Here is a 25,579-nt window from a genome sequence, read left to right as displayed (position 1 = left end):
GGACCGACATGTTGGAATGGGAATGGGAATTGAAATCCTACTTCTCGCAGAAAGAATGACTTTCCAGTCCTGATGAAAGGTCTCAGCCCAAAATGTCGACTGTTTATTCCTTTCCATTGATGCTGTTTGATCTGCTGGGCTTCTCCAGCATTTTGAATGTGTTGCCCTGTATTTCAAGCATCTGCAAAATTTCTTGTGTTTATCTTCTATGATACAGACTAGATTAATGCTGATTAAGTAATAACTCAGTGTGTGAAATTAAGAAATTAAGAAAGATGTGTTGTCGGATGCATCGTTAAGGTTTGGAATGTGAATTGTTGAGATGGTTTATTCAAATTATATCTGACTCTTTTAAATGGGAGCTGAATGACATTCATTGAGAGGGGCATTGGAAGGTCATCAAGATATTAATAGCATTGATTGGGTTTTCTTTCAGGGAAAGTGGAAGCATTTAGCACTTCTGAAAATAGGCCATCAACAGATGTTAGTAGTAGAGAATGGGGGAGGGTGGAAGAATTTTTAATAGAATAATTATGTGCAGATTCTGAAAGGAAAAGTTTTAGCTAAGCCACACTTCCACTTTTACACATTCTCAGATCTGAAATTATTCTCCGTGCTTCTATGATCATGCTTGATCCAAAATTTTAAAAATTCTTTATTCCTCCTGCAGTGAATTCCTTTGCTTTGCAAAACATTTCACCTCATTTTCCTGATTTAGATTCCTGATCTTCAATGAGGCGCCATATCACAGGTGAAAGAACAGCTGGAGTGTTGCAATTTAACACAAGGCAGATAAACTTCATCTAATTCCTCACTCTTGAAAGTTCCCTAGTCGTACATCCTGTAAGCTGGATTTATTTTTTAAATATTGGATGACCTTGGATGTTTGAATATGACGGCCCAAGGGCTGAACTGTCTTTGATGAACTGTCTTTGATCTCATTTAATTGTATTTCAGAAATTAGGTGCAATTCTGTTTGGAGTGTTACTGTTTCCATCACTGTATTCGGTACTGCAGTTGGAATCCCAACAGTTCCTGCACAGTTGCCACCAGTTTTATTGCCAGTCATCCTAAGCAATGTCTTCTGCTCATGAACCCTTCAGCCATTAGAATCTGCACCTCCTTTAGGCACACACTTGGTTGTGCATAAGTAATTGAGCAAAGCACTGGAAAATCGCTAGTCTGTGGGGAACCATTTCCTATTGGAGTTAACAGCATCACTCCAGGAAAGCAGCGACAGCAAGTAAAGTACAGAGATTGAATAAATGAGCTGATGAGGCAAAATAAAACAAGATTCAAGTTACACAATGCATCGTCAGTTATATAAACAACTTCTGTTTCAGTTACATTGTCTGTGTGTAAAATTTGAATTAGTTTTGTTTTTCAGTTGAAGTACTTGGACAATATGCCAAATCTTGTAAAAGTTGGTGATTACCAATAATGGTTCTTGCAGTATCCCCGTGCGTCAGTACAGCATCAAGTCGTTGACAGGGAAAGGCTGAATCTGTTTTTAGGTTGCATAAATTCTGGTTTCTGTAAACAGGTCAGGAGCAAGAAAATTCCACTGATGCTCATAACTTCTAAGCCAAACTGACAACGGTTAATTAGAGAGCAATATATCAAAGCAGCTGTTTAGACTTTTCAGTCGTATTTTCCAGGATGGAGAGGTTGTTTGTGCTGCCATTTGCCAAATAAAGTCAAGAACTTTTGAGAGAAGAATGAAGGCTGAAATTCCACACTGTGTTTCATCTGGTGAGGATAATGCAGCTCACTGAGCATGTTGATGGGACTATGCAGATTAATAGTTCAGCACAGACTTGATGGGCTGAAGGGCCTGCTTTTGTTCTCTGGTGTTCTATGACTCCATGAGCATGTGCAGAACATTCCACAGGTTGCAGGGACCTAGAAATGATGCACCTTAAGGAGAGTCAATGGTTTAGTGTAAACTTCATCAGGGAGTTACAGCATTTAATTATCCTGCTTTTTATATGGATGGCGGGGTGGAGATATGTCTCTAGCAAAGGAGGTGGAGGGTACTCCTTCCTTCAACTAGCCAGCAGGTCAGGCAGGGGCTAGGTGTGGCTCCTTCTTAGCCCACCAGATCAGGGTCATATGAAGCCACGGGAGCAGGAGGCGGATGGTCGTATGAGCAGCTGATGCATGTCATAAGTCCTGTTTATGTGACCACTGACACCTGCAGACAATATCTGAAGAGTATTGAATATGGCTGGGGTCACGTGTCTTGTAAAGACACTGCCCAGAAGGCGTCGAAGGGCAAACTACTTCTGTAAAAAAATTGCCAAGAACAATCATGGTCAAAGACCATGATCGCCCATGTCATACAACAAGACACATAATGATGGTGATGATGCTTATATACAAGTCATGTTGATAGTGTGCAATGGAGGTGGTTTGCAAATATGTAACGGATATCGAATGACAAAAGAAAAAGTCATTTGGTTGCTAATAGTGAAAAATTTCTCTGAAAGGTAACAGGAGATGACGTAAGGTTAAGGCAGTTAAAAGAGCTACATGCTTTACCTCAAAGGATGATATAGCTCATATTCAAGAGGAATTTACAGCTACCTTTAAAAAAGCACGTGCTTACTTTTATCACAAATTGAATAATCAGAATCACAGTAAATAGCTTTTAAATGAATATCCATAAGACTTTTATTTTCCTTAATAATCAGGTGAGGATAGGGGGTGATGGGCAGATGGAGCTGGGTGGGGGTGGAGTTGTAATACAGCGACTGGTACATTATGGTAGAATCAGGTAATAAGAGATAAGAAAAAGCACAGAATGTTGCTAATGCTGATTTACCTGTTTAATATTCCAAGATCTTTGACTACACAAAGGAAAAGAAAAAAGGATGGCAGGCAAAAAATAGACAGTTCCCTATTCAATAGTTCTATTTAATATCAGAGAATGTATACGATACATCCTGAAGTTCTTGCTCTTCGCAGACATCCATGAAAAGAGAAAGGTACCTCAAAGAATGAGTGACAGTAAAAACATTAGAACCCCAAAGCTCCCTCCTACTCGCCCCTCCAGCACACAAGCGGCAGCAAAGAATCGACCCTGCCCCTCCTCCTCCCCTACTACAGCAAAAAGCATCGGCGCCCACCACTTGCCAAGCGAGGAACAGCAAAGGCACCAAGAGAGACCGCGACCTGAATCCAACAAAAACTAATTGTTCACCTGACATTTCGACATGCCGTGGGCTCTCTCCCTCCTTAATAAGGGACAGAGGAGTGTAATACAGCAAGAGAGGAGATAAACAAAACAAAAAAAAACTCATACTACAAAGTGAAAGAGCGGGTTATTTGAACTTGAAGAATTCAATGATAAGTCCTGCAAGCTACTTTGGAACTATAACACTCTCCTACAGCTGTTGACAGGGTTCTGCTTAATGTGTCATCAGAAAGTCATTATAATTAGAGCATTCAGGCCAGGGGTTCCCAAATTTTTTTATGCCATGGACCAATACCATTAAGCATGGCACACATGGACCCCAGGTTGGGAACCCCTGATAGACTCAGAATGTTAATATTCCAGTCTGCAACTGGTTTAAGCTATCTCCTCAAAATAAAGTGCTTATTTAATAAATAAAAAAGAAAATGCACTTCCTACTTCTGCATCTTTATCAATTTAACTTTTCTTTTATTCATCCTGTTAAACTTGTTATGTGTTTTATCTGGGTACCCTGTTCTCCTGTCTTTACAATCAGTCACAGTTCCACCAGTTGTAGATTAGTAAAGAATCTGAGTTCCTACCTGGATGGTAATCTAGATTTGCTGAGTGCTTTACTAAAGACCATGGTGGATGCAGAGCGTTTCCTCTCCAACACCGGTTTCATTTTCTGTGTAATAAAAGAGAAATCATATCATTTAATTTCTTCAACTTTGACCTAATGCTACATACTTGACAGCATTATAAAATCACAGTAAAATATTTCTTCTCTTTACTATATCGACTTGAAAATTTATAGAAATTATTGAATTAATAATGAGATATGCAGACAAATATAGAATTCAGAACAGACAAGAATATAGAATTGTTTGAAGACTAAATTGGTACAGCTCATTTCCTTTGAACATGTGATTATTAGATCTGAAGCATTACATTTGATTCAGTCTCAAGGTCTCTTTTCATTCCAAAAACAAACCATGGTGGTATTTCCCTTCTCTTAGTGTTTAGTCCTTTTATTGTTAATTAAGATGCGCAGTAAACGTTCAAAGTGAATTTATTATCAAAGTTCTTATATATCACTGTAAACTGGCCTGAGGTTCATTTGCTTGCAGACATTCACAGTAGAACAAAGAAATACAATAGAATCAATGAAAAACTACACACAAAGACTGGCAAACAATAAAGTGCAATAGAAGACAAACTGCAAACAAAAAACTAAGTAAATAAACACTGAACAAGAGTTGTAGGGTTCTTGAAAGTGAATCCATAGCTTGTTCATAGTAATGAGAAGTGCGATGATTTCTGTCTTCACTGCTCTTCAAACAGTGAATTCCAGACCCCTCTCACTCAGCAAGTTAAAATAGCTTTCTTCAGTTCCCCACAATCCTTCAACCAATTGACATAAATCCATGGTCTCCGGGCTTAGGATTCTCAATTGTGCATTCCCTCCTTGAATCTCCCCTCAGTGTCCTATATTCGAAGAAAACAACCCCAACTTAGTTTCTGCTCATTGCTATAATTGTCTTGTAAATATCGCTGTTATCAGAAGGAGTGCAGGTTTAAATCAGTTCCAACGAGCATTACATCGGTGGAAAAGAAATCAGTGGAGAAGGTCCCAAGGGTTGGGATGAAAAGGTAGGGTTTGAATAGGAATAATCAGCATGCTTTAGTGACACTTGCAACTGAACCTGTGGTCCTTCATATAACAACATTAGAATGATACGTTAAGCTGCTCTAATGCAAGTTTCCCAGCCCCTGTCTCAGTCTAGTAGCAGTCATCTTATCTCAGTCTGGCATTGCTGCTTGGGGTTTATTCACGTCCTGGTCCTATGTTATGCTGCCTCCACTGTCAACCTTTCAACTTGGCAAAGCACTTCCGCCAAACCAATCCAGCACCATCCCTGAATGTAGTTTGACAAGTTGTATGTTGATTCAGTAGGTTCTTTTGAGAGTATTTGAATAATTTTGTTGCTTTTATGCTCTTTGATCTGTTTTGACAAAATATTTAATAGCCATAAATGATGCAGTTGTTTGTTTAATGGATATTTGTGAGACTTTGCTGTGTACTAATGACCCCTCTGCACCCTTCATTACAAAAGTGGCTACATTTCAAAATTGCTTCATTGTATGTAAAGTTCTTTGGAATGTCCTTCCTTACTTTCACAATGCTACTTTTTTTTAAAAAATTGTATAATAAACGGAGTTCAAGTGGAATCTCACTACATATAATATTAACCTATTAGGTCACATACGTATATCCTTCATGTACACTTTGGTTAAGTGGAATGGACTTTATTGTAAATCATCTGTCTCATTCTACTTCAAAACTGTGAACATCTAACTCTAATTCTAGTAAATGATATACAATGTCTAAACAATAACCATTAGGCAAGAAGCACAAACCCAGAATCTGGATTGACTCTTCTGCAACCAGCCAGCCATACATATAAAGACATGATGTTCTAACTGTTGTTCCAGATCTCCCATCAACTTGGGCTCAAATATTCTGATTCTCCATTGCTTTCTCTCATTAGAATGAAAGATATTTATAGAACCCGACTGTACACAAATTGGCTGGCCTAAATTATTAGTGGTGTTTATCCATTTAATCATTGTATCTTTGGGGTCTGGTGGGTCACCTAATAATTCCCTGACTGGGTAAAGTGATTCCTTGCTTTTTCTCCCTCTGCTCTCTTCTGGGATATTGGAAAGCAACTGTCTACTTTGGCTTTTCATGTCTCCAAGTCAATCTGTTTATCTGGCACATAAATAAGATCTTGGTTTCTTTACACAAAGCTTCAGCTATACATATTGTTTATAAAACTGGAAGCAAACCTGTCCAAAAGTGACTTGATTTCAAAATTCCTTGGCTCAAAGTTCTGTGGTAGAGAACTACCCTTTTCTCTCATCTTCCTCCTGCCCTTTGGCACTGTCATCTCAAATCATCAAGACTTACACACACCCTGTCAACAACCAGCTCCAACTCATTACAACTGTCTCTGAATGGTCAGATTGCTTATCCACAATTTAACACTAGATGAGAAGAAATATTGTTCCAAAGTAAGAAATAGAAGCAGCATTAGGTAACACACACTACTTCATAGTTGCTCTGCCAATAAATAGATTTATGGCTGATTCCTTCCCTCGTGTACACTCTCTTGATTTAGTCCTGAATGAACACAAAGAAGGACCATCCAGACCATTCTATAGCAGAACAAGAAAGGTTTCAAAGATCACTTTCAGAAGCTAGTGAGTAAACTCTCCTCACTGGGTCTCATCACCTCTCTCTGTAACTGGATCCTGGACTCCTTACTAGAAAGGCCACTGTCTGTCGGTGTTGGCAGAAGCATCTCTAGCTCTGTCACACTGAGTGCCAGCACTCTCCAAGGCTGTGTGCTCATCCCACTGTTGGCACATGACTGCATTGCTCAAACCACATCATCAAGCTTGCAGATGACACAACAGTGGCTGGCCTCATCAACAATGACGATGAGACGGAGTACGGAGAGGAGGCAGAGCGGTTGGTAAAATGGAGTGAGTACAACAACTTAAGTCTCAATGTGGAGAAAGTTAAAGAGTTTATTCTGGGCTTCAGGAAGGTGCTGGCTGACCACTCCTCAATGCACACACACGGCTGCTCCCTGGACAGAGGACAGAGCACCTGGTTTCTGGGAGTGCACATAACAGGTAATTTTAGTTGGTCCCTGAACACCACCATTTTGGTTAAGAAAGCACAGCAGTGTCTCCACTTCCCCCCTCCCTCAGCACCATTTTAAACAATTTTGCAGGAGCAACATCGGGAGTGTCCTGACCAGCTGCATCACCGTCTGGTATGCGAACTGCAAGCTATCTGTCCACAGGTCCCTACAAAGAATTGTGAGGACAACTGAGAAATCATTGGGGTCTCTCTTCCACCCATTAGAGATATTTATCAGGAGCACACTGTACACAGGGCCCTTAGCATTGTCAATGTTCTCTCCCATCCATCCAACAATCTCTTTGACCCCCTACCATCAGGTAGGAGGTACCATAGCATTAGGACAAGAACTGTTAGGATGGGAAACAGCTTCTTCCACCAGACTGAAAGAGGACTGAATTCCCTACCACCACATATGAATCTCATTGTACGGTCTCATCACGTGAATAGCCAGTAGCATTATACTGTTTACTTTTCTAACTTGTATCATATAAACACCTGATATGATACTTGATTTACTAGAGGTAATATGACTTTATGTGTTATGCGTACTGTGTTGTGCACCCTGGTCTGGAGGAACGTTATTTTGTTTTATGATATACATGTATACAGTTGAATGACAATAAACTGAACTTGAACTAATTGGCTGATACTTTATGCAGAGACTATACACTTTAGTTCAAAAGAAAACGGTCACAGATTTACCTACAGAACTCCAGCAGTGGTCTTAATAAAGGAGGAGTGCCTTACCCTCCAATCCACTCGTAAATAATGACAACATACTGTATCTCCCAGTGACCACCCATTTAAATTCCACTTCCCATTCCCATTCTGTTATGTCAGTCCATGACCTCCTCTACTGTCACGATGAGGCCACCCCAGGTTGGAGGAGCAACACCTTATATTCTGTCTGGGTAGCCTCCAACCTGATGGCACGAACATTGACTTCTCAAACTTCCAGTAATTCACCCCCAGCCCCTCCACCATTGCCATTCCCTTTTCCCTCTCTCACCTGATCTCCTTTCTTGCCCATTCCTCTGGTGCTCCTCCTCCTTTTCTTTCTTCCATGGCCTCTGTCCTTTCCTATCAGATTCCCCCTTCTCCAGCTCTGTATCTCTTACACCAATCAACTTCCCAGTTCTTTACTTCATCACTCCCCACCCAGTTTCACCTTTCGCCTTGTTTCTCTTTCTCCCCTCCCCTGCCTTCTAACTCTGACTCCTCGTCTTTTTTTCTCCAGTCCTGATGAAGGATCACAGCCCAAAACTTTGACTGTACTCTTTTCCACAGATACTGCCTGACCTGCCGAATTCCTCCAGCGTTTTGTGCGTGCCGCTTGGATTTCCTCACCTGAGATTTTCTCTTGTTTGTTAACATACGGTACCATTTGTCTTCCTAAATTTTCACTGTACCTGTATGTTAATGTCCTGCATTTTACAAATCATTTTACTGATATCCTTCTTAAGTTATATTTTTAAAAGTTTTTCTTCTCTTTTCACCACTTCTTCTTTTAGAGTTATTGACACGTGTACCAAGATACAGTGAAAAGCTTGTCTTGCACACCGTCCATACAGATCAATTCATTACACGGTGCATCAAAGTAGTACAAGGTAAAACAATAAAAGGGCACAGAATAAAGTGCAATACCTACAGAGAAAGTACACTCACGAACTGTTTGTTAGTTCAAGCAGATGTAGGATTAATAATAAAATGTGATTCTACGTCATCTATTTATTTCCACCCCCCACCCCCACCCCCCCCCCATGTCTGGGGCATTCTTTGTCAAAGTATTCTTTTTGAGGGGCCATTGTAATAAACAGATGTTACAGGAAGCCCAGATAGTCAAGATTGGTGGATTCTGAGAGTATTGTACAAAACTGCGTTGAGTCCCTGGGGTGACGATGGTGCTGATTAAAAAGCCCCATGTTCAAAGAAGAATTTGTATAAACTGATGAGCCAAACATTTCAAAGTCATATGGAGTGAAAACACAGGAGAAACATTCAGTCATATGCTGACAACATCATAGAGGAAATGATAGCAAAATTACTTTTGAGGACAAAAAGGGAGCAATTCTTTCAGTGGAAAAGTAGCTAATTCAATGGCACCTCACAGCATTGCTAATGCCTTACTTAATGAAGTTAAGATATTACAAGGTCACTTTATTCCCTCACCAGTAGAGGTAATCAAACATTAGAAACACACCCCAGGGAGTCAATTAACAAATGACTATTGAAGGTCTATTGAGCACAATGTCTGCAAAACGTATTTATCCAGAAAGATTGACTCATTAACAAAGGTTTGCTTCATGCGTAGTTCAAAACACCAGAGCTGAATTTTGAGATTGCATGCAGATTGAAATTAAAGTTCTGTGGAGAGAGATGGAAAACATGAGAGAGTTTTAGGAAAGGCAGATGCAGAGGTGCATGCTATGTGTAAGTCAGTGGGTACAGTTTTTGTGTTGTGCAGACTGAGCAGGTGGGAGCACTGCTTTCGTTGGACAAGCAACAATGAAGCCCAATTGTGACGTCTTGCTGCTTCAGATATAATCAAATAGGCCACATAGTGTTGGTCTACAAATCCCAACAGCTGCAGATGTGAAAAGTCCACATGGGTCCTGATGGCAAGAAGGCAGGAACAGGAAGCAATCACAGCAAGATACTTTACATATACTGAACTAATAAGAGCAAGAGCCAGGCATTTTAAATAAGACAGAGTTTAAAAAAAGTGTTAGGTATTTTAAGACCAGTGTTAATGGCTAAGATGTAAAGATGAAAGTTGATAGTTCAGTTGCGGGTTGAGATCCATGTCAAAATATTCTGCAGGATCCCACTGACCAGTCGCGAAGTAGTACTGGAGAGTTTTGACAATACTGTATAAGGTGATATGATATGGTCCTCATAAGAATTAGGAAGTTGAATTAACAATGATAGCTTTTCACCTGCACATGTAGGTTTATGCCACTGGAGAGATATTGAATGAAATTCCCCAGAATTGACTAGAATCAGAAATTCTGTCTATTGTATCTAATTCCTATCCTATCAAAATCCTGGTAGTTACCACAGACCAGAAACTGATTTGAAGCTTCATTATGCACAATGTGGCACAAGAATAGCGCAGAAGCTGGAAAAGTTGTGGCAAGTTACTAAATTTTCAATTTCCTGAAGTCTATCCATCATATACCAGGCTCAAACCAGGAGTGCGATGGACTGCTCTCCACCTGCTCAGGTGAGTGCTTCTTCAGCACCTCTCACGAAGTTGACCACATACAGGGCATAGCAGCAACAGGCACCTTATCCAAGAATCCCAGGCAGCACTTTTCAATCCCACAACCCTCACCAGCATGAAGGATGAGGCAACAAAAGCATGGGGCCACCACCCCTGGAAGTTATCTCCCAAACCACAGACCATCCTGATTTGGAAATCTATTGCTGTTCATTAACCGTTACTGGATCAAACTCCTGGAACTCCAGCCCCAACAGCGTTGTGGCTACACCCAAACTTCAAGGAAGGCAGTGGTTAAAGAAGGCAGCTCACCATCGCCTCCTCAAGGGTAAAGTTAAAGATTAGCTTCATTTGTCACACGTGCATTAAAACTTCCAGGTATACAGTTAAGCGAGTCATTTCCATCAAATCAGATCAGTGAAGATTGTGCTGGGAACAGCCCGCAAGTGCCAATACACATTAGCACCAAAATATCATGGTCCACAATTTACTAATCCCAATCCTTTGGAATGTGGGAGGATACCAGAGTACTTGGACAAAAACCACATGGCCAAGGGGAGAACATACAAACTCCTTAAAGACAGCAGCAGGAATCGATCTCCAGTTGGTGCTGTTAAAGTGATTGCAACTATGCTACTGTGCTACCCAGTTAGGTATAGGCAATTATATGCTGGCTCAGCCTACAACGCCACAAATGAAAAACCATGCTCACTACTGATAGAGTACTAGTTTGGTACATAATGTCCATGGAGGATCTCAGTCATCCTGGTCATTGTCTATCAAGCAGTAGTAAATCAAGGCAACTGGACTTGCTGTGTTGCCTAGAAGACGTTTCACCACTCATCTGTGAGGTTTCTTCAGTTCTGATCCATGGTGGGTAGTTTTCTGGTTTATAAACTCTGTGAGGTGTTTAAAGGTATAGCAATCAATAAGGGTTGTTAAGAGTGGTGGAGGTAATGAGAGGGTCATTAGTTTTACCTTTGCATGAATGGAGATGTGAACTGTTGAGGAGACGCTGATAGTTGGTGTCGTAACTCACTCCCTCTGTTCAGGGATGGGTTTTCCAGTTTGACAAAGGTGACTTCTTTAACGCTCTTTCAAACCACCTGTCCTCCCTTTTCAAAATGCCCATCTTTATAAGCTGGAAAACAATGAATCAGAACTGAAGAGGCCTCTCGGATGAGTGGAGAAATGTCTTTTAGACAACACAGCAAGCCCAGTGGCCTTGATTTACTACTGCTAGATGTAGTTTAGTGCATTGCAGTTCTCCATCTGTTCTTTAGTCCTTTGCAGTGCTGGGAGAGGAAGAGGCAACTGACACACCACCAGAACCAAGACAAAAAGTGCAGTGGTGACCAAAGCCTTCTGCTGAAGGGAAGAGTCTGACAATTGTCCATTTTGCTGGAAATAAGTTTGGAGAACTGAAAAATGCATTGAGTAATCTTGTCACTGAGAAAGAACCTCCAGCTATTGACCTTCAGTTATATAGACTCTGCAAAGAGGGAACTGGAGTTCAATCGGAGCAAAATGCTGAGACAGGCAGTGAAAGCTAACAAGGTATCCAACAGAGGAAATGATTCAGGTAACAAAAGACAAAATTATTGCAGAACATTATTTGTCATGGGGTCCATGTGAGTGAGTCTCAAAGAAAATTTTGAAAATGAGCAGCATAATTTTTAACTCCTATGTTTGTTGAGGAATGTGTCTGTTGAATTTGACATAAAAGTCTGCAGCTTTGAAATGGACATAGAACACTGAGCTTGGGGGAGGGCAACCATCAGTGTTGATTTCACAAAATGAATTCAATGTAAAGTGGATTCAAGTGATGTAAGCCCCATATTTAGGTGTTAAATAAACAGGTACTTTCTACTACAAAAGTTAATCAAGGATAAATGTACAGTGTAACCCCTAACATTTGTGTCTGATACTGAATCTCTGGGCTGCCACACCATTACCATACTAACCACTGCCCAAGTGTGTCAGCATGTGAAGGTTTTGTTTTCATGGCAGCCACAGTCCAGTGTAGAAGAGGCTGCCATGGAGATGAAGGAAAATTTGATTCAAAGATTCATTTTATTATCAAAGTATGTATGCAGAATACATCTCTGAGATGCATCTTCTCTTGATAGCCAAGAAATATAGAAAAACCATGGAGTCATTGAAAGAAAGGACAACCACTGCCCCTTCCAGCTCTCTTGTCTATACTTGACTCTTGACTATACTTGTTCCCATTCTGTGACCTTTTTTCAGTTCCTTCATCACAAAGTTCAAAGTAAATTTATTATCAAAGTACATATATGTCACCATATACAACTCTGAGATTCATCTTTGTGTGGGAATACTCAATAAATCCAGTAACCATATTAGAATCAATGAAGACCGCAGCAAGAGGGCAGAGAACCAGGGTACAAAAAACAACAAACTGTGCAAATACAAAAAGAAAGAAAAAATAAATAATAAAAAAATAATAATAATAATAAATAGCTATACTTAGTAGACATAACTTTTCCAAACCCATATAACATACAGACATCAATCAGTGGAAAAACCCCAGAAATATGCTGAATTAAAAGGGGAAATTGAAAGACTGTCCCAATGGTAATATCTACAACTGGTACCATTCCGAAGTTACTACACAATAGAATTAAACAATCAGACCTACACGGCAATATTTATGTAAATCTTCAGAAAGTTCAGAAATCAAACACCACTAGAATAGTCCAAAAGTTCCTTGCAGTTGAGAAAAGAGCATGCTTGGCTATGCTTGCACCTCAGATTTTACCAGCTTGAGCTTAGAAAAATATAAATAATAATAATTATGCTGAATTAAAAGGGTAAATTGAAAGTCTTTGGAACATGAAAACAGTATACATTGTCTTGATAATCGTATCTTCAACCCAAAGGCACTACACAATAGCATTAAACAATTAGGGCTATACAGCAATATCTATGTAAATCTTCAGAAAGCCACAATAATAAACACCATGAGAATATTCTAGAAGTTCCTAGAAATTGAGAAATAAGCATGCTTGCCTATGCCCGTACCTCAGGTTTTACCAGCTTGAGCTGAGAAAAAGTAAATAGAAATAGTAAATAAATTGAAAAGGAATGAATACTGAGTTACTAACATGGTTAGAGCAATGACTGTTGGGTAGGAGGCAGTGAGTGGGAATAAAAGGCTCCTTTTCTAGTTGGCTGCCAGTGACTAGTGGTGTTCCGCATCAGTCGGTGTTGGGACTGCTTTTTTTTATGCTGTATATAAGTGATTTAGATGATGGAATAGATGGCTTTGTTGGCAAGTTTGCAGATGATATGAAGATTAGTGGAGGGGCAGGTAGTGTTGAGGAAACAGGTAGGATGCAGAAGGAGTCTGACAGATTAGGAGAATGGGCAAGAAAGTGGCAAATGAAATATAATGTTGGAAAATGCAGGGTCATGCACTTTGGTAGTAGAAATAAATGTGCGGGCTATTTTCTAAACAGGGAGAAAATCCAAAAATCTGAGATGCAAAGTCCTTGTGCAGAACACCCTAAAGGTTAACTTGCAGGTTGAGTCAGTGGTGAGGAAGGCAAATGCTGTGTCAGCATTCATTTCAAGAGGTCTAGAATACAAGAGCAGGGATGTGATGCTGAGGATTTATAAGGTATTGGTGAGGCCTCACCTTGAGTATTGTGAACAGTTTTGGAACCCCATCTTAGAAAAGATATGCTAACATTGGAGAGGGTCCAGAGGAGGTTCACAAGGATGATTCCAGGAATGAAAGGGTTATCATAACGTTTGATGGCTCTGGGTCTGTACTAGCTGGAATTCGGAAGGATGAGGGGGATCTCATTGAAACCTTTGAAATGTTGAAAGGCTTAGACAGAGTAGATGTAGAAAGGATGTTTCCCATGGTGGGAGAGTCTAGGACAAGAGGACACAGCCTCAGTATAGAGGGTCGCCCTTTCAAAACAGAGATGCAGAGAAATTTCTTTAGCGAAAGGGTGGTGAATTTGCGGAATTTGTTGCCACATGCAGCTGTGGAGGCCAGGCTGTTGGGTGTATTTAAGGCAGATCTTGATAGTCATAGTCATACTTTATTGATCCCAGGAGAAATTGGTTTTTGTTGCAGTTGCACCATAAATAATTAAATAGTAATAAAACCATAAATAGTTAAATAGTTATATGTAAATTATGCCAGGAAATAAGTCCAGGACCAGCCTATTGGCTCAGGTTGTCTGACCCTCCAAGGGAGGAGTTGTAAGGTTTGATGGCCACAGGCAGGAATGACTTCCTATGATGCTTTGTGTTGCATCTCGGTGGAATGAGTCTCTGGCTGAATGTACTCCTGTGCCCACCCAGTACATTATGTAGTGGATGGGAGACATTGTCCAAGATGGCATGCAACTTAGACAGCATCCTCTTTTCAGACACCACCGTAAGAGAGTCCAGTTCCATCCTCACAACATCACTGGCCTTACGAACGAGTTTGTACGAATGATAGGTTCTTGATTGGACATGGCATCAAAGGTTACGGGGAGAAGGCCGGGAACTGGGGTTGAGGAGGAGATAAAAAAAAAGTATCCACTTCTTTCTGTAGGATTTTCTATTCAACAGCATTCTTGTTGCATCTGTTCACAGGATGAGGCTTCTTCCTCTAGAATACCAGAGATGTCCTCTTTCTTCAAAAAATGCGATTTACCTTCCTCCACTGTTTGCCCTCACTCCATCTTTCTGCCACCTTAACAGGGATAAAGTTCCTTTTGTCCTTACCTAACACCCTATGAGCCTCCTCGTCCAACACTTCATTCTCTGCAACTTTTGCCTTCTTCAACAGGATACTGTCTTCCACCAAACACATCTTTACCTCACCCCCATTCTCTGCAAATGGAGAAAATTCTACACCCGCCCATTCACCTCCATTCAGAGCCCCAAACAGTCCTTCCAAGTGAGGCAACACTTCACATGCCTATCTCTTGGGGTAATCTACTGTATCCAGTGCTCCCGATGGGCCAACTCTATATTAGTCAGACCTGACATAGATTGGGGGACCACTTTGTCGGCACCTTCACTCCATAAGCAGGATTTCACCTTGGTCAAGCATTTTAATTCCAATCCCCATTCCCATACCAACATGTCCGTCCATGGCTTCTTCTACTGCCACAATGAGGCCACCCTCAGGTTGGAGGAGCGCACCTCATATTCCATCCAGGTAGTCTCTAACATGGTGGCAAGAACATCGATATCTCTAACTTCAGTCATTTTTCCTCTCCCAGTCCCCACTCTGGCTCCACTCTTACCTTTTCTCTTCTCCTCACCTGCCCATCACCTCCTCCTACTGTGTCTCCTCCTTCCCTTTCTCCCATCGTCCGCTCTCCTTTCCTATAGAATGCCTTCAGACCTTTACTTTCCACCTATCACCTCCCAGCCTCTCACTTCATCACCCCCCAATTCACTTATCACCTTCTAGCTTGTACTCCTTCCCCTCCTTCCGTCACCTTCATATTCTGACTTCTTCCCCATTCCTTTCCAGTCCTGATGAACGCCAACTGTTTATATATTTTTCAGATGCTGCCTGAACTGCTGAGTTCCTCCAGCATTTTGTATGTGTTATGTGCTATGTGCAGGAGTTTGGTATGAATGTGTTGACCTTAAACGTTTACATGCCATCCCATTCCCAAGCCCTATGAAATGTATTCCTGCTTTTTGATGTGCTTTCCCCACTAATATTTGCTGAAAGTACAAAAATGAAGCATAGCCTATAATATGCTGCAAACAAGATCAAGGCAAATGTCATCTGAACTAATGTGAACTGAACTTCATGATAATTGACTGAAAATGATGAGTATTACTAAATAACATGCAATTGAATAGGATTCTGAGGCATTAATGTTTGACTTACATGTGAATATTCAACATTTTGATGATGTATTTTGATAAAAACCAAGAATGGAGGTTGTATCAACAACCAGCATGTTCCAGAAAAGAGGAGAGTGAAAGTGAAGTCCATTATTTTCTTCAACATTTCTGAATTACATACACACCCAAACAGACACTTGCACGTAGGGAAAATAAGGTAGCAGAAGAAATGCTGTCAGAAAATTTGTAGTTGACAAGTAACCTGAGTACTACAATAAATAAAAAATATTTTTATTTTAGTTAATTCCAGGAATATTTCCCAAATCCACCTGCCCTGGTTTGATATAGTAGGGCCGTTTGCTAGGCCATATTAAAGGAGAACTAGGGGTTAATATATTGGGGTAGACTGGAGCCACACAAGCATCCCAAAACATTTTTCAGCCTGAGACTCCTTTGAAGTGTAGACATTGTTTTGTAAGCAAGTGTGGCAGCCAATTTTAAGCCTCAGTTGAGTTATATTTCAAAATGTGATTATCAAAGATTAAAATCATCTCTCAGACATAACTTTCCTTCTCCAATATCTCATATTTACTCTTAGAGAGAGGTGGCTGATTGTACATATATCATGCAAAAATCGAATTGTATTAAGCCTAGGAACAGGTAGAATAAAGGAAAACCCAAAATAAGTTGTCACACTAATATTGTTCTGAGTGACAATGAGCTACAAACTCAAGACTATCTTTAAAAGTGTCAGTATTATCATAACAGCAAAGTAAAGTCTGATTATTGAACAGGCCTATTTTGCAGCATCGGTTAGGTGGATAAAATATTCCAGCATAATTTGTGTTTGTTAGACAAACAGGAAACCAGGAAGAATTTCATCCATGGTGGGAAAAGTTGAGGAGGTGCTCTAAATAAAGTGTCTTGATATGGAAGAAAACATTTCTTTAGCCTTTGAAAAGTTTGCATTTCAGAATTTTCTAAAGCTATTTAAAGCAGAAAGAACTCAACGGGGAGCAAAGTAAGAATGAAGAAACACGGCTTGGGAAAAGTCAGTGAGAACCATCGCCCAGTCTTTCTGTTTACAGTCTGTTGAGGTGGAATCTATTTCAATATGTTGGTTCCAGGAAGGTAATGTATATGAAACCCTAATTAGTTCTCCTGAAGGTTAGAAATACAATATGCCTGTCAAGAAGATGATGGCCAGGCCAGCATTCGTCTGCACTCCCTTTAGGCCTTAGAACAGTTGCAAGAAACGTTAAAGTGAGGTTACCTAACAGCACCATATACCAAACATATACCCATTGCATTGCCATGGTGTTGTCCGCTCTACATCCACCCATGCCAAGTGCCTGCAAGACTTTAGAGCCCTTTCCCAACTTGTAAGCGCAGGAAATATGTAGAGGCAAATGAACCCATTACCCTCCCCTCACAATGAATGCAAAATGAATTCCCAAAGAAAAGTACGTAGGAAAACGAGATTCTGGTCTTGACAGTTATATTAGTCCTTATGCACTGTTGCTTATATTGGCTCCGTACAATGTCATTATCAACATCTTGAAAATGTTAACACTGTGCTGGGAAAAGAAAGAAGTGAAGAACTGAGTGGAAGTTAGTTCCACTAAATAGCCATTTCTCCGCCAGCTCCCTCCCTTAAAGAGGCCTTGAAGCTAGTTTCCTGACATCAGCAATGATGTCACAACTAAAATTACTTCCCACAAGTCTAACATCTCTTAATGTGGTTGTGCCAAGTACCGAAAAGACATCAAATGGAATCGTTTGTGCTAGTACCCAGATCAAACAGAATACCTGAATTATCTCACCATATTTTTTCACTATTTACAATCGATCTCTATAATCCTTGCCAAAGTCATAATGCTCTCAGTTATACGCACAGGTACTAAACTGGAAGGCTGCCATTGCCAATAGATGTATGGCCCACAAAAGGAGACTCTGTTGGAAATTTACTAAGGTAGTGTTCATGGCTTTGTTGTCCACTCCAAAATCTGATGGCAGAAGGGAAGAAGCTGCTCCTAAAATGTTGAATTTGTGTCTTCAGTCACCTGTACCTCCTCCTTGATGGTAGCAATGAGAAGAAGGCATGTCCTAGGTGATGGGGGTCCTTAGTGATGGATGATGCATTTTTGAGGCTGGCGAGGCTAATGCCCACAATGGAGCTGACAGAGTTTACATCTTTCTGTGGCTTATTCTAATCCTGTGCAGTTACCCTACATACCAGACGGTGATGCAACCAGTTAGAAAGCTCTCCATGGTATGTCTGTAGAAATTTACGAGTGTCTTTGGTGACATACCAACTATCCTCAAACTCCGAATAAAATATAGCCACATTGCCGATCCTTCTTTGTAGTTGCATCAGTCTGTCAGGCCCAAGATAGATCAAAGGTTCAAAGGTTCAAAAGTTCATTTGTTATCAAAGCAAGTATGAAGAATACAACTCTGAAATTTGTCTTCTCCAGATAGCCATAGAATACAGAAAACCATATAAGTAGTTGAAAGAAAGACATCAATCCCCCTGCACAAAAAGAAAAAGAAACAAGAACTCACAAACCCCAAACACCCCCAACCCCTCCCTCACACAAAAGCTAAGAGATCACCCCAACCCCCTGCCCGCCAATCCACAACAAGAAAGAATGGGCGAGATCTTCAGAGATGTTGACACTCAGGAACTTGAAACTGCTCACCCTTTCCATTTCTGATCCCTTCATGAGGATTGGTGTGTTTCCCTCGACCTCCCCTTCCTAAAGTCCACAATCAATTCCTTGGTCTTACTGGCATTGAGTGCAAGTTTGTTGCTTCGATAACATTCATCCAGCTGATCTATATCACTTCTGTAAACCTTCCCGTCACCATCTGAAATTCTGCCAACAATAGTTGTATTGCCAGTAAATTTATGGATGGCATTTGAGCCGTGCCTAGCCACACAGTCAGGGATGTAGAGAGAGTGGAGCAGTGGACTAAACACCGTCCTTGAGGTGCATCAGTGTTGATTGTCAGCGAGGAGGAGAGGTCATTTCCAATCCGCACAGACTGTGGCCTCCCAATGAGGAAGTTAAGGATCCAGTTGCAGACGGAGCTATAGAGGCCCAGGGATTGGTGCTTGTTTATTAGAACTGAAGGGTAAGATTGTGTTGAACACTGAGTTCTAATCAATAAGCAGCAGCCTGACGTAGCCATTACTACTGTCCAGGTGATCCAAGGCGGACTGGAGAGCCAGTGAGATTGCATCCACTGTAGACCTATTGTGGTAATAGGGAAATCGCAGCGAGTCCAGGTCCTTGCTTAGGCAGGAGTTGATTCTAGCCATAACTAACCTCTCAAAGCTCTTCATCACAGTAGACGTGAGTGCCACTGTGTAATAGTTGTTGAGACAGTTCACCCTGCTCTTATTGGCTACTGGTATGGTTGTCGCCCTTTTGAAGCAGCTGGGAACTGCAACTGCAGCAGTGAGAGATTGAAGGTGTTCTTGAACTCTCCCGCCACTTGGTTGGCACAGACTTGCAGAGCCCCACCAGCTTCACCAAGATGCCTTGTGAAGGTTCTCCTTCTTAAAAGATGTTCTGACGTTGGCCTCCAAGATAGAGATCATAGGATCACCAGATGCTCCCGGGACTCACACAGGTGTAGTTTTATTCTTCCTTTCAAAGCATGAATAAGAGGTGTTGAGCTCATCAGGGAGTGAAGCATCAGAACTATTCATGATGTTAGGTTTCTCTTTGTGGGAAGTAATGGCCTGCAAACCCTGCCAGGGCTGATGTGCTTTAGATTCTGTCTCTAACCTCAATCAGAATTGTTGTTGCACCCCCAAAATAGCCTTCTGTAGATTATACCTAAACTTCTTGTATAGCTCTGGAAGACTGATCTTGAATGCCATAGATCAAACCCTCAGCAGACTACAAATCTCCTGATTTACCCATGGCTTTTGATTTGGGAATGTCCAGTATGTTCTCAAAAGCACACTCTCATCCAAAAGGGTCTTGATGAAGTAGGTGACAACTGTCATATATTCATTCAGACTCATAGATGAATCCTTGAATATTGTCCAGTCCAGCAACTCAAAGCAGTCCTGCAAGCACTCCTCCGCCTCCTTGCCCATACCTTCTTACTGAGACCAATACTTATGGATTTCTACCACAAGATTGTGATGGCCATGGTAGTTCAGCCATTAATGAGTCTAAAGCAAACTGTTGCTAAAGTTGTAAAATATATATATATATATATAATCAAAAAATTCTGTCACTAAAGGAAGCTGATTGGCCTGTCATTTCCATGCCAGCCAAAGAAGGCTATGCAAACTAACTCCACGTTACAAGCCATGTATGTATGGACTTTGGAAGAAGCCTCTAGAGTAAGCAGTGTGATGTATGCAATGTAGCCAAGTTGAGACTCAGTTGACCAGCTATTACCCCATCTTAATCATCAACAGCTGGTTACATTGAGCAGCATAAATTACCCTCTTCCAATGCTATTTAAATGGATTACCAAATACTCCATAGAATGTTATACTTGATGCTGTTATAATTCCTCAAGGATTGGTGTTTTCTGAAATTCTTTAAAGTTGTTACAGTAAATCCAAAGAGTGTTTGCCTTGGCTTTATGCTTCTGCACAAGATATTTGCACTCAGCCATGGTTGCATCAGTAGCGTTACTTTGGAATACTGAATGGTTGAAAATATGGAGCCAACAAGCTGCTGAAGGAATCATGGGATCAAGAGGATAACAGCTTGGCTGGAGGGTATACCTGACCTGGGTCTTCAGGGGGCAACCTGGGCCTCAACAAGAACAGTGTGTGAGACATCTGCATTCCATAAGGTATTGAGTTCTGCCACTTGTTCTAGTTACAATTCCACCTCAGATCAGGTAAAGATTACCTTGACATTGGCTGTCAAGGTGACAGTGACCGTGCTTTGGGCTCTTTCCTGTGTGGAATTAGAAATCCGAAACGCACATTGCAGTCTTTCGTTCATTCTCACATATAAGAGTTTGTTAAACTCCTAATTGCAACACAGCTAAGGATACTTCATTCTTTCCTGGCAGAGAGTAATATTTGGAGCTGGCATATGGCTTTGCATGGACCACCCTGTGGTGGAACAACAAGCTAAGGGCAACAAGCTATGCACATTCTTCACTTTGCAGGCATTAAAAAGACAATTCAGGTTTTTTCTTGTTGTTTTGTAACTCCAGAAACTAATCGATAGAGAAAGACAGGAGCTGGAAATACTTGTGTAGTTAGTTTCTTTTCTTTAGTGAGTGGTGGCATGACATTCACTTACTTTCATGTTTACTCATTCAGTACCGTGCAAATGTCTTAGGCACATATATGTTGCTAGGGGGCCTAAGACTTTTACATGGTACCGTATTAGTCAACATGGAACGGAGAGCGAGTTTGTAAACCTGGCTGAAGCAAAGGGCGTTGGGAAGGATGAGGGCAAAGTTCCGCGGGAGGGGTGTGGGACTAATGGCAGAGAAAGGGTGCTAGTGGTGGTGGGTAGTGCGCGTGCAGACACACCCAGCCCAGAGGCAGTGGACAAAGTCATTTGTTTCGAAAGAATTGGTTTATTAATCATTACAGAATGACTCTCTGGTTCTTCCCGCTCCCTCCCCTCTCACTTACCCTTTTCCCAACCATGTTTCCCCACTTTCTGCCCCCTTGCTTGTATACTTGTGTGTGTGTATATATATTTAATTTGCTTTCAATTGACTCTTTTGCAGGGGATGTGGCACAGATCTCCAATCAAGTTGTGGTAGTCTCAGCCAGTCAAGACCCCACAATGCTGGTCCTCCTGTTTTCACCACATACAAGCCCCATGTGCGTTTTTGGTTGTTGTATTTCACTGTTACAAACGTCATTCTCATAGGAGTTACTTTTTTCTGTATAAATTCTTAGTTGGATACCTGCAGGCTTCAGTTCAGTATTTTTGAAATGCCATTTAAACTCATTTTGTAGGATGATTGAAACAGCCAAGTCAGTGTCCAATTCCATTTTAATTAATTTGCCATTCACTTCTGTTGTAAGCCATATTGCTTGCTCCCTGTTAATTTTCACATTGTAAATCTCAAGATTAGGCAGCCTTGTTTCACTCCCATCATGATCAGGATTTTCATCAACAGCATTCAGATTAATGCTCTTCTTGAAACTGCAACTTGACTTTTTATCTTTTTCTCTTCTCTGTGCAGTCCACTTATTTTTTGTCTGACCAACATGCTCTTTGTATGTGTCCTACTTTGTTGCATGTTCTGCAAGTTTTGCCTTTAAACCTGTTCTATGTGAGCCCCTGCCACAATGGTAACACAATTTGTTTGGCCGGGCCAATTTCTGTTTAGACGTTGCAATTTTGTTCACGCTCACTTTCATACAGCTATTTCAACTGATGTTTTAAATGTGAGTTGGGTTTCCGTTAGGAGCCATTTTTGAATGCTTTCTTGTAAGATTTGACAAACTAAACAATCTCACAGAGCATTGTTAAGCCCATCACTGAACTGGCAATGCTCAGACAGCTTCTTCAATTCAGCCACGTAAACTGAAACAGACCTACCTTCCTTTTGATTCCACTTATGAATCCTTTAGTGTTCTGCAATCAACAATGGTTTCAGTTCTAAGTGTTCCTGCATTATATTCACAATATCAACAAAGCTCATTTCAGCTGGTTTGGGTGGAGCAGTTCAACTTCTAAGCAAACTGTATGCTTTTCCACTTATTACACTTAGTAACACGAGCACTTGCTTTTCATTGAATATTTAATTTGCTTCAAAATACTGTTCAATTCATTCAGTGCACATCACCCAGTTATTTGTTGTCCAATAGAACATGCCTATCTTTCCAATGTAACTAGCCAATTATGCTTTCTTAGTTTATTATTATTATCACTCAGTACTCACTGTTCATGAACACGCCAATTCTGTCAGTTTTCTTCCTTGTTTTTTACTCGAACGTTTCTCTCCCCTTCCAAAGAAAAATATGTCCTGCACTTTTTATTTAACTTGAGCAATCTCTCTCTCTCTCCCCCACAGAAGTAAAAAACGTGCTGCACTTCAACAGGTAGGTAGTCATCTTGGGTTCATTTTAACAGTTGCCACTGTTATGTTTTTGTAACTCCAGAGACTATTTGAAAGAAAAACATAGGAGCCAAGGATATTTGTGTGTTTAGTTTCTTTTCTTTAGTGAGGTGCTCAAATATGACATGGTGGCATAATGATGTATTCCATTCACATACTTTTATGCATAACCCATAATGAATTGTGCAAACAAGGAATGCTTAATCAAACAGTATTACTCAAATATTACTAAAATATTAAATACGCTACATTCCAAACCAAAAGTATTCCACTTCCTCCATCTGGTGTGTGATTGTGCATGATTTATCTACCAAGTCAGGCATTGGGTATCATTCATATGACTTCGTTCTGTGGTAGTCTGCTGTGCCATTTGAGTTGAATACACAACTCAGCAAATGATGATGAAAGGGCAACAAAGATAGTGTGGCACATAGACCATCCACTCAGGAGAAAAATGCATCTGGAAGGAAAAAATGGTGTAAGGTTAAAGTTGTGGAGGGGGGGATGGTAAGAGATAAGTACACTTCTAATTTTCCAGTTTGTAAATAAGAAAAGATTAAAGGTAAAATGGGAGCAGACTATGAGAAGGATTGCTAGTTATGAGCATATTACCATCTTCAGTGGTGTCTGCCTTTGGCCACCAACTCTCCAGTGGTCTCTTCTATGATGGCAATGCTGTGTTCTAAATTGATGTAGAGTAACTTGCCCATGCTTCTCACTTGCTGGTTAGCTGATGTTACCTTCATTTGTGTACTATTTTATGCTACAGGAGAGAGAGAGAGGAGTGTTTGGATGTTATACCTATCGTGAGTAAATAATCAGTTCTATATGTCAGCTGTGAAGTGTGTCATGTAACCGTGAGTGAGCGTGCAGTAAAGTTTATTAAAAATTATGTGCTGTAGACTTGCAAGATAGAGATTGGTGCTGGGCAAGTGATGGTGCATTGGAGAACTGAACAATGACAGAGATTGGTGCTGGGCAAGTGATGGTGCGTTGGAGAACTGAACAATGACAGAGATTGGTGCTGGGCAAGTGATGGTGCGTTGGAGAATTGAACAATGTCTGAAGCTAATGAGTATCATTACCTCTTCCCTCTGGCCATGCACGTGAGGTCAATGCACTTCTTTGAGTGATGCATCCAAATCTTTAGCCATTGACTTCTGGAATTGATTTCCGTAACTGTCCCACTGTCTTTGTGAAGGTGTGTCTGAAGAAGCCTGCCTCTCCTCCCTTTCCACCAAAGTCCTTTCTCCTGCACTATGAACCATGGTGTCCTGATGCTGCTCCATTCTCTTATGGTCTTATAGAGGGATAATAACTCAGACATGTTGGAATGGCGGAGCAGATTGAATGGGCCAAATGGCCTAATTCAGCTTCTATGTCTTATGGTCTTAAAACATACTCCATCCTCATGCCATAGTGGGCCATCCCATCAAGAGGTGCAGGCTACCTTGACAAACAGTGCCTACTTAAACTGGTAGCAGATGCAGGCAAAATTGGGCCACCTGATGAGGAATTATGAAAATCAACAGTTGTGCTAGCACTGACTGAACGCTGAAGTCACTACTGTGAGCAGGCAGTCTGAATTCAGCAATCTCCATGCCACCAGTTGAAGGTTTGACTTCTTGCAAATTTTTTTTTGGGTGGGGGTGGTTGCTATCCAATCTAGTCCCCGGAGCTCCTCGTGGAAACTGTGCAAACTTTTTTTTTGAACTTCACTGAATTGGAACTGCAAAAAAATGAGTTTCAGTCACTTGTTATTGCTGCTGGCACAGAACACTGGTGATTTCAGGACTCAGCCCCATTCCATCTGGTCTACATTAACTAAAGCCATTAATTACTCGTGTCAAAAGAAGCAAATGAGTATTATAATTCTTCAGACTTGTTAAACAAAAAACCTTCAGCTTGCTGGAACTATTGATTTATCTGCTACAGTCTGCAATGTTTCCATTTCAGTGGCAGGTAGTTATAATGTCAGAACATAGCCAAATGAGTTGGATTAAATTATTTTTATTTCTTTGCTCCTTTGCAGTTTTGTGAGTTGACATTTAAATATACACTCTGTGGCCACTTTATTAGTTAACTCCTATACCTAATAAAGTGGCCACTGACTATATGTTTGATGCCATCTGTAGCTGTAGTACATCTACTTCAAGGTTCAACATATTGTACATTCAGAGATGCTGTTTTGCACACTGCCATTGTAATGCATGATTATTTGAATTATTGTCGGCTTGAACTAGTCTGGCCATTCTCCTCTGACCTCTCTCATTAACAAGGTGTTTTCAAACATAACTGTCGCTCACTGGATTTTTTCTTTGCTTTTTGCACTATTCTCTGCAAATTCTAGAGACTGTCATGAGTGAAAACCACCAGTTTCTGAGATACTCAAACTACCCCATTAGGCACCAATAATCATTTCTCAATCAAAGTCACTTAGATCACATTTCTTCCCCATTCTGATGTTGCGTCTGAACAACCTCTTGACCATGTCTGCACACACTGAGTTGCTGCCACATGATTGGTTGGTTAGACATTTGCATTAACAAGCAGG

General features: G+C 40.8%; 1 protein-coding gene across 7 annotated transcripts in view; it reads right to left on the bottom strand.

Annotated features, from left to right (window-relative positions):
• Window positions 1-25,579, bottom strand: part of arhgap20b (Rho GTPase activating protein 20b) — a 95,717-nt gene that overhangs the window by 42,888 nt on the left and 27,250 nt on the right. For 6 of the 7 annotated variants that reach the window (XM_072270806.1, XM_072270805.1, XM_072270804.1 and 3 more), the window contains one exon: window positions 3,778-3,863. In XM_072270806.1, coding sequence (XP_072126907.1) covers window positions 3,778-3,863 — 86 coding nt within the window. Of the gene's footprint in view, window positions 1-3,777; window positions 3,864-11,091; window positions 11,141-25,579 lie in introns of those variants that run through there. The other variant, XM_072270811.1, reaches the window with a different exon arrangement.

The sequence above is a fragment of the Mobula birostris genome, chromosome 10, assembly GCF_030028105.1.
Source record: "Mobula birostris isolate sMobBir1 chromosome 10, sMobBir1.hap1, whole genome shotgun sequence".
Lineage (NCBI taxonomy): Eukaryota > Metazoa > Chordata > Chondrichthyes > Myliobatiformes > Myliobatidae > Mobula > Mobula birostris.
This window is presented reverse-complemented; position numbering and strand designations above follow the sequence as displayed.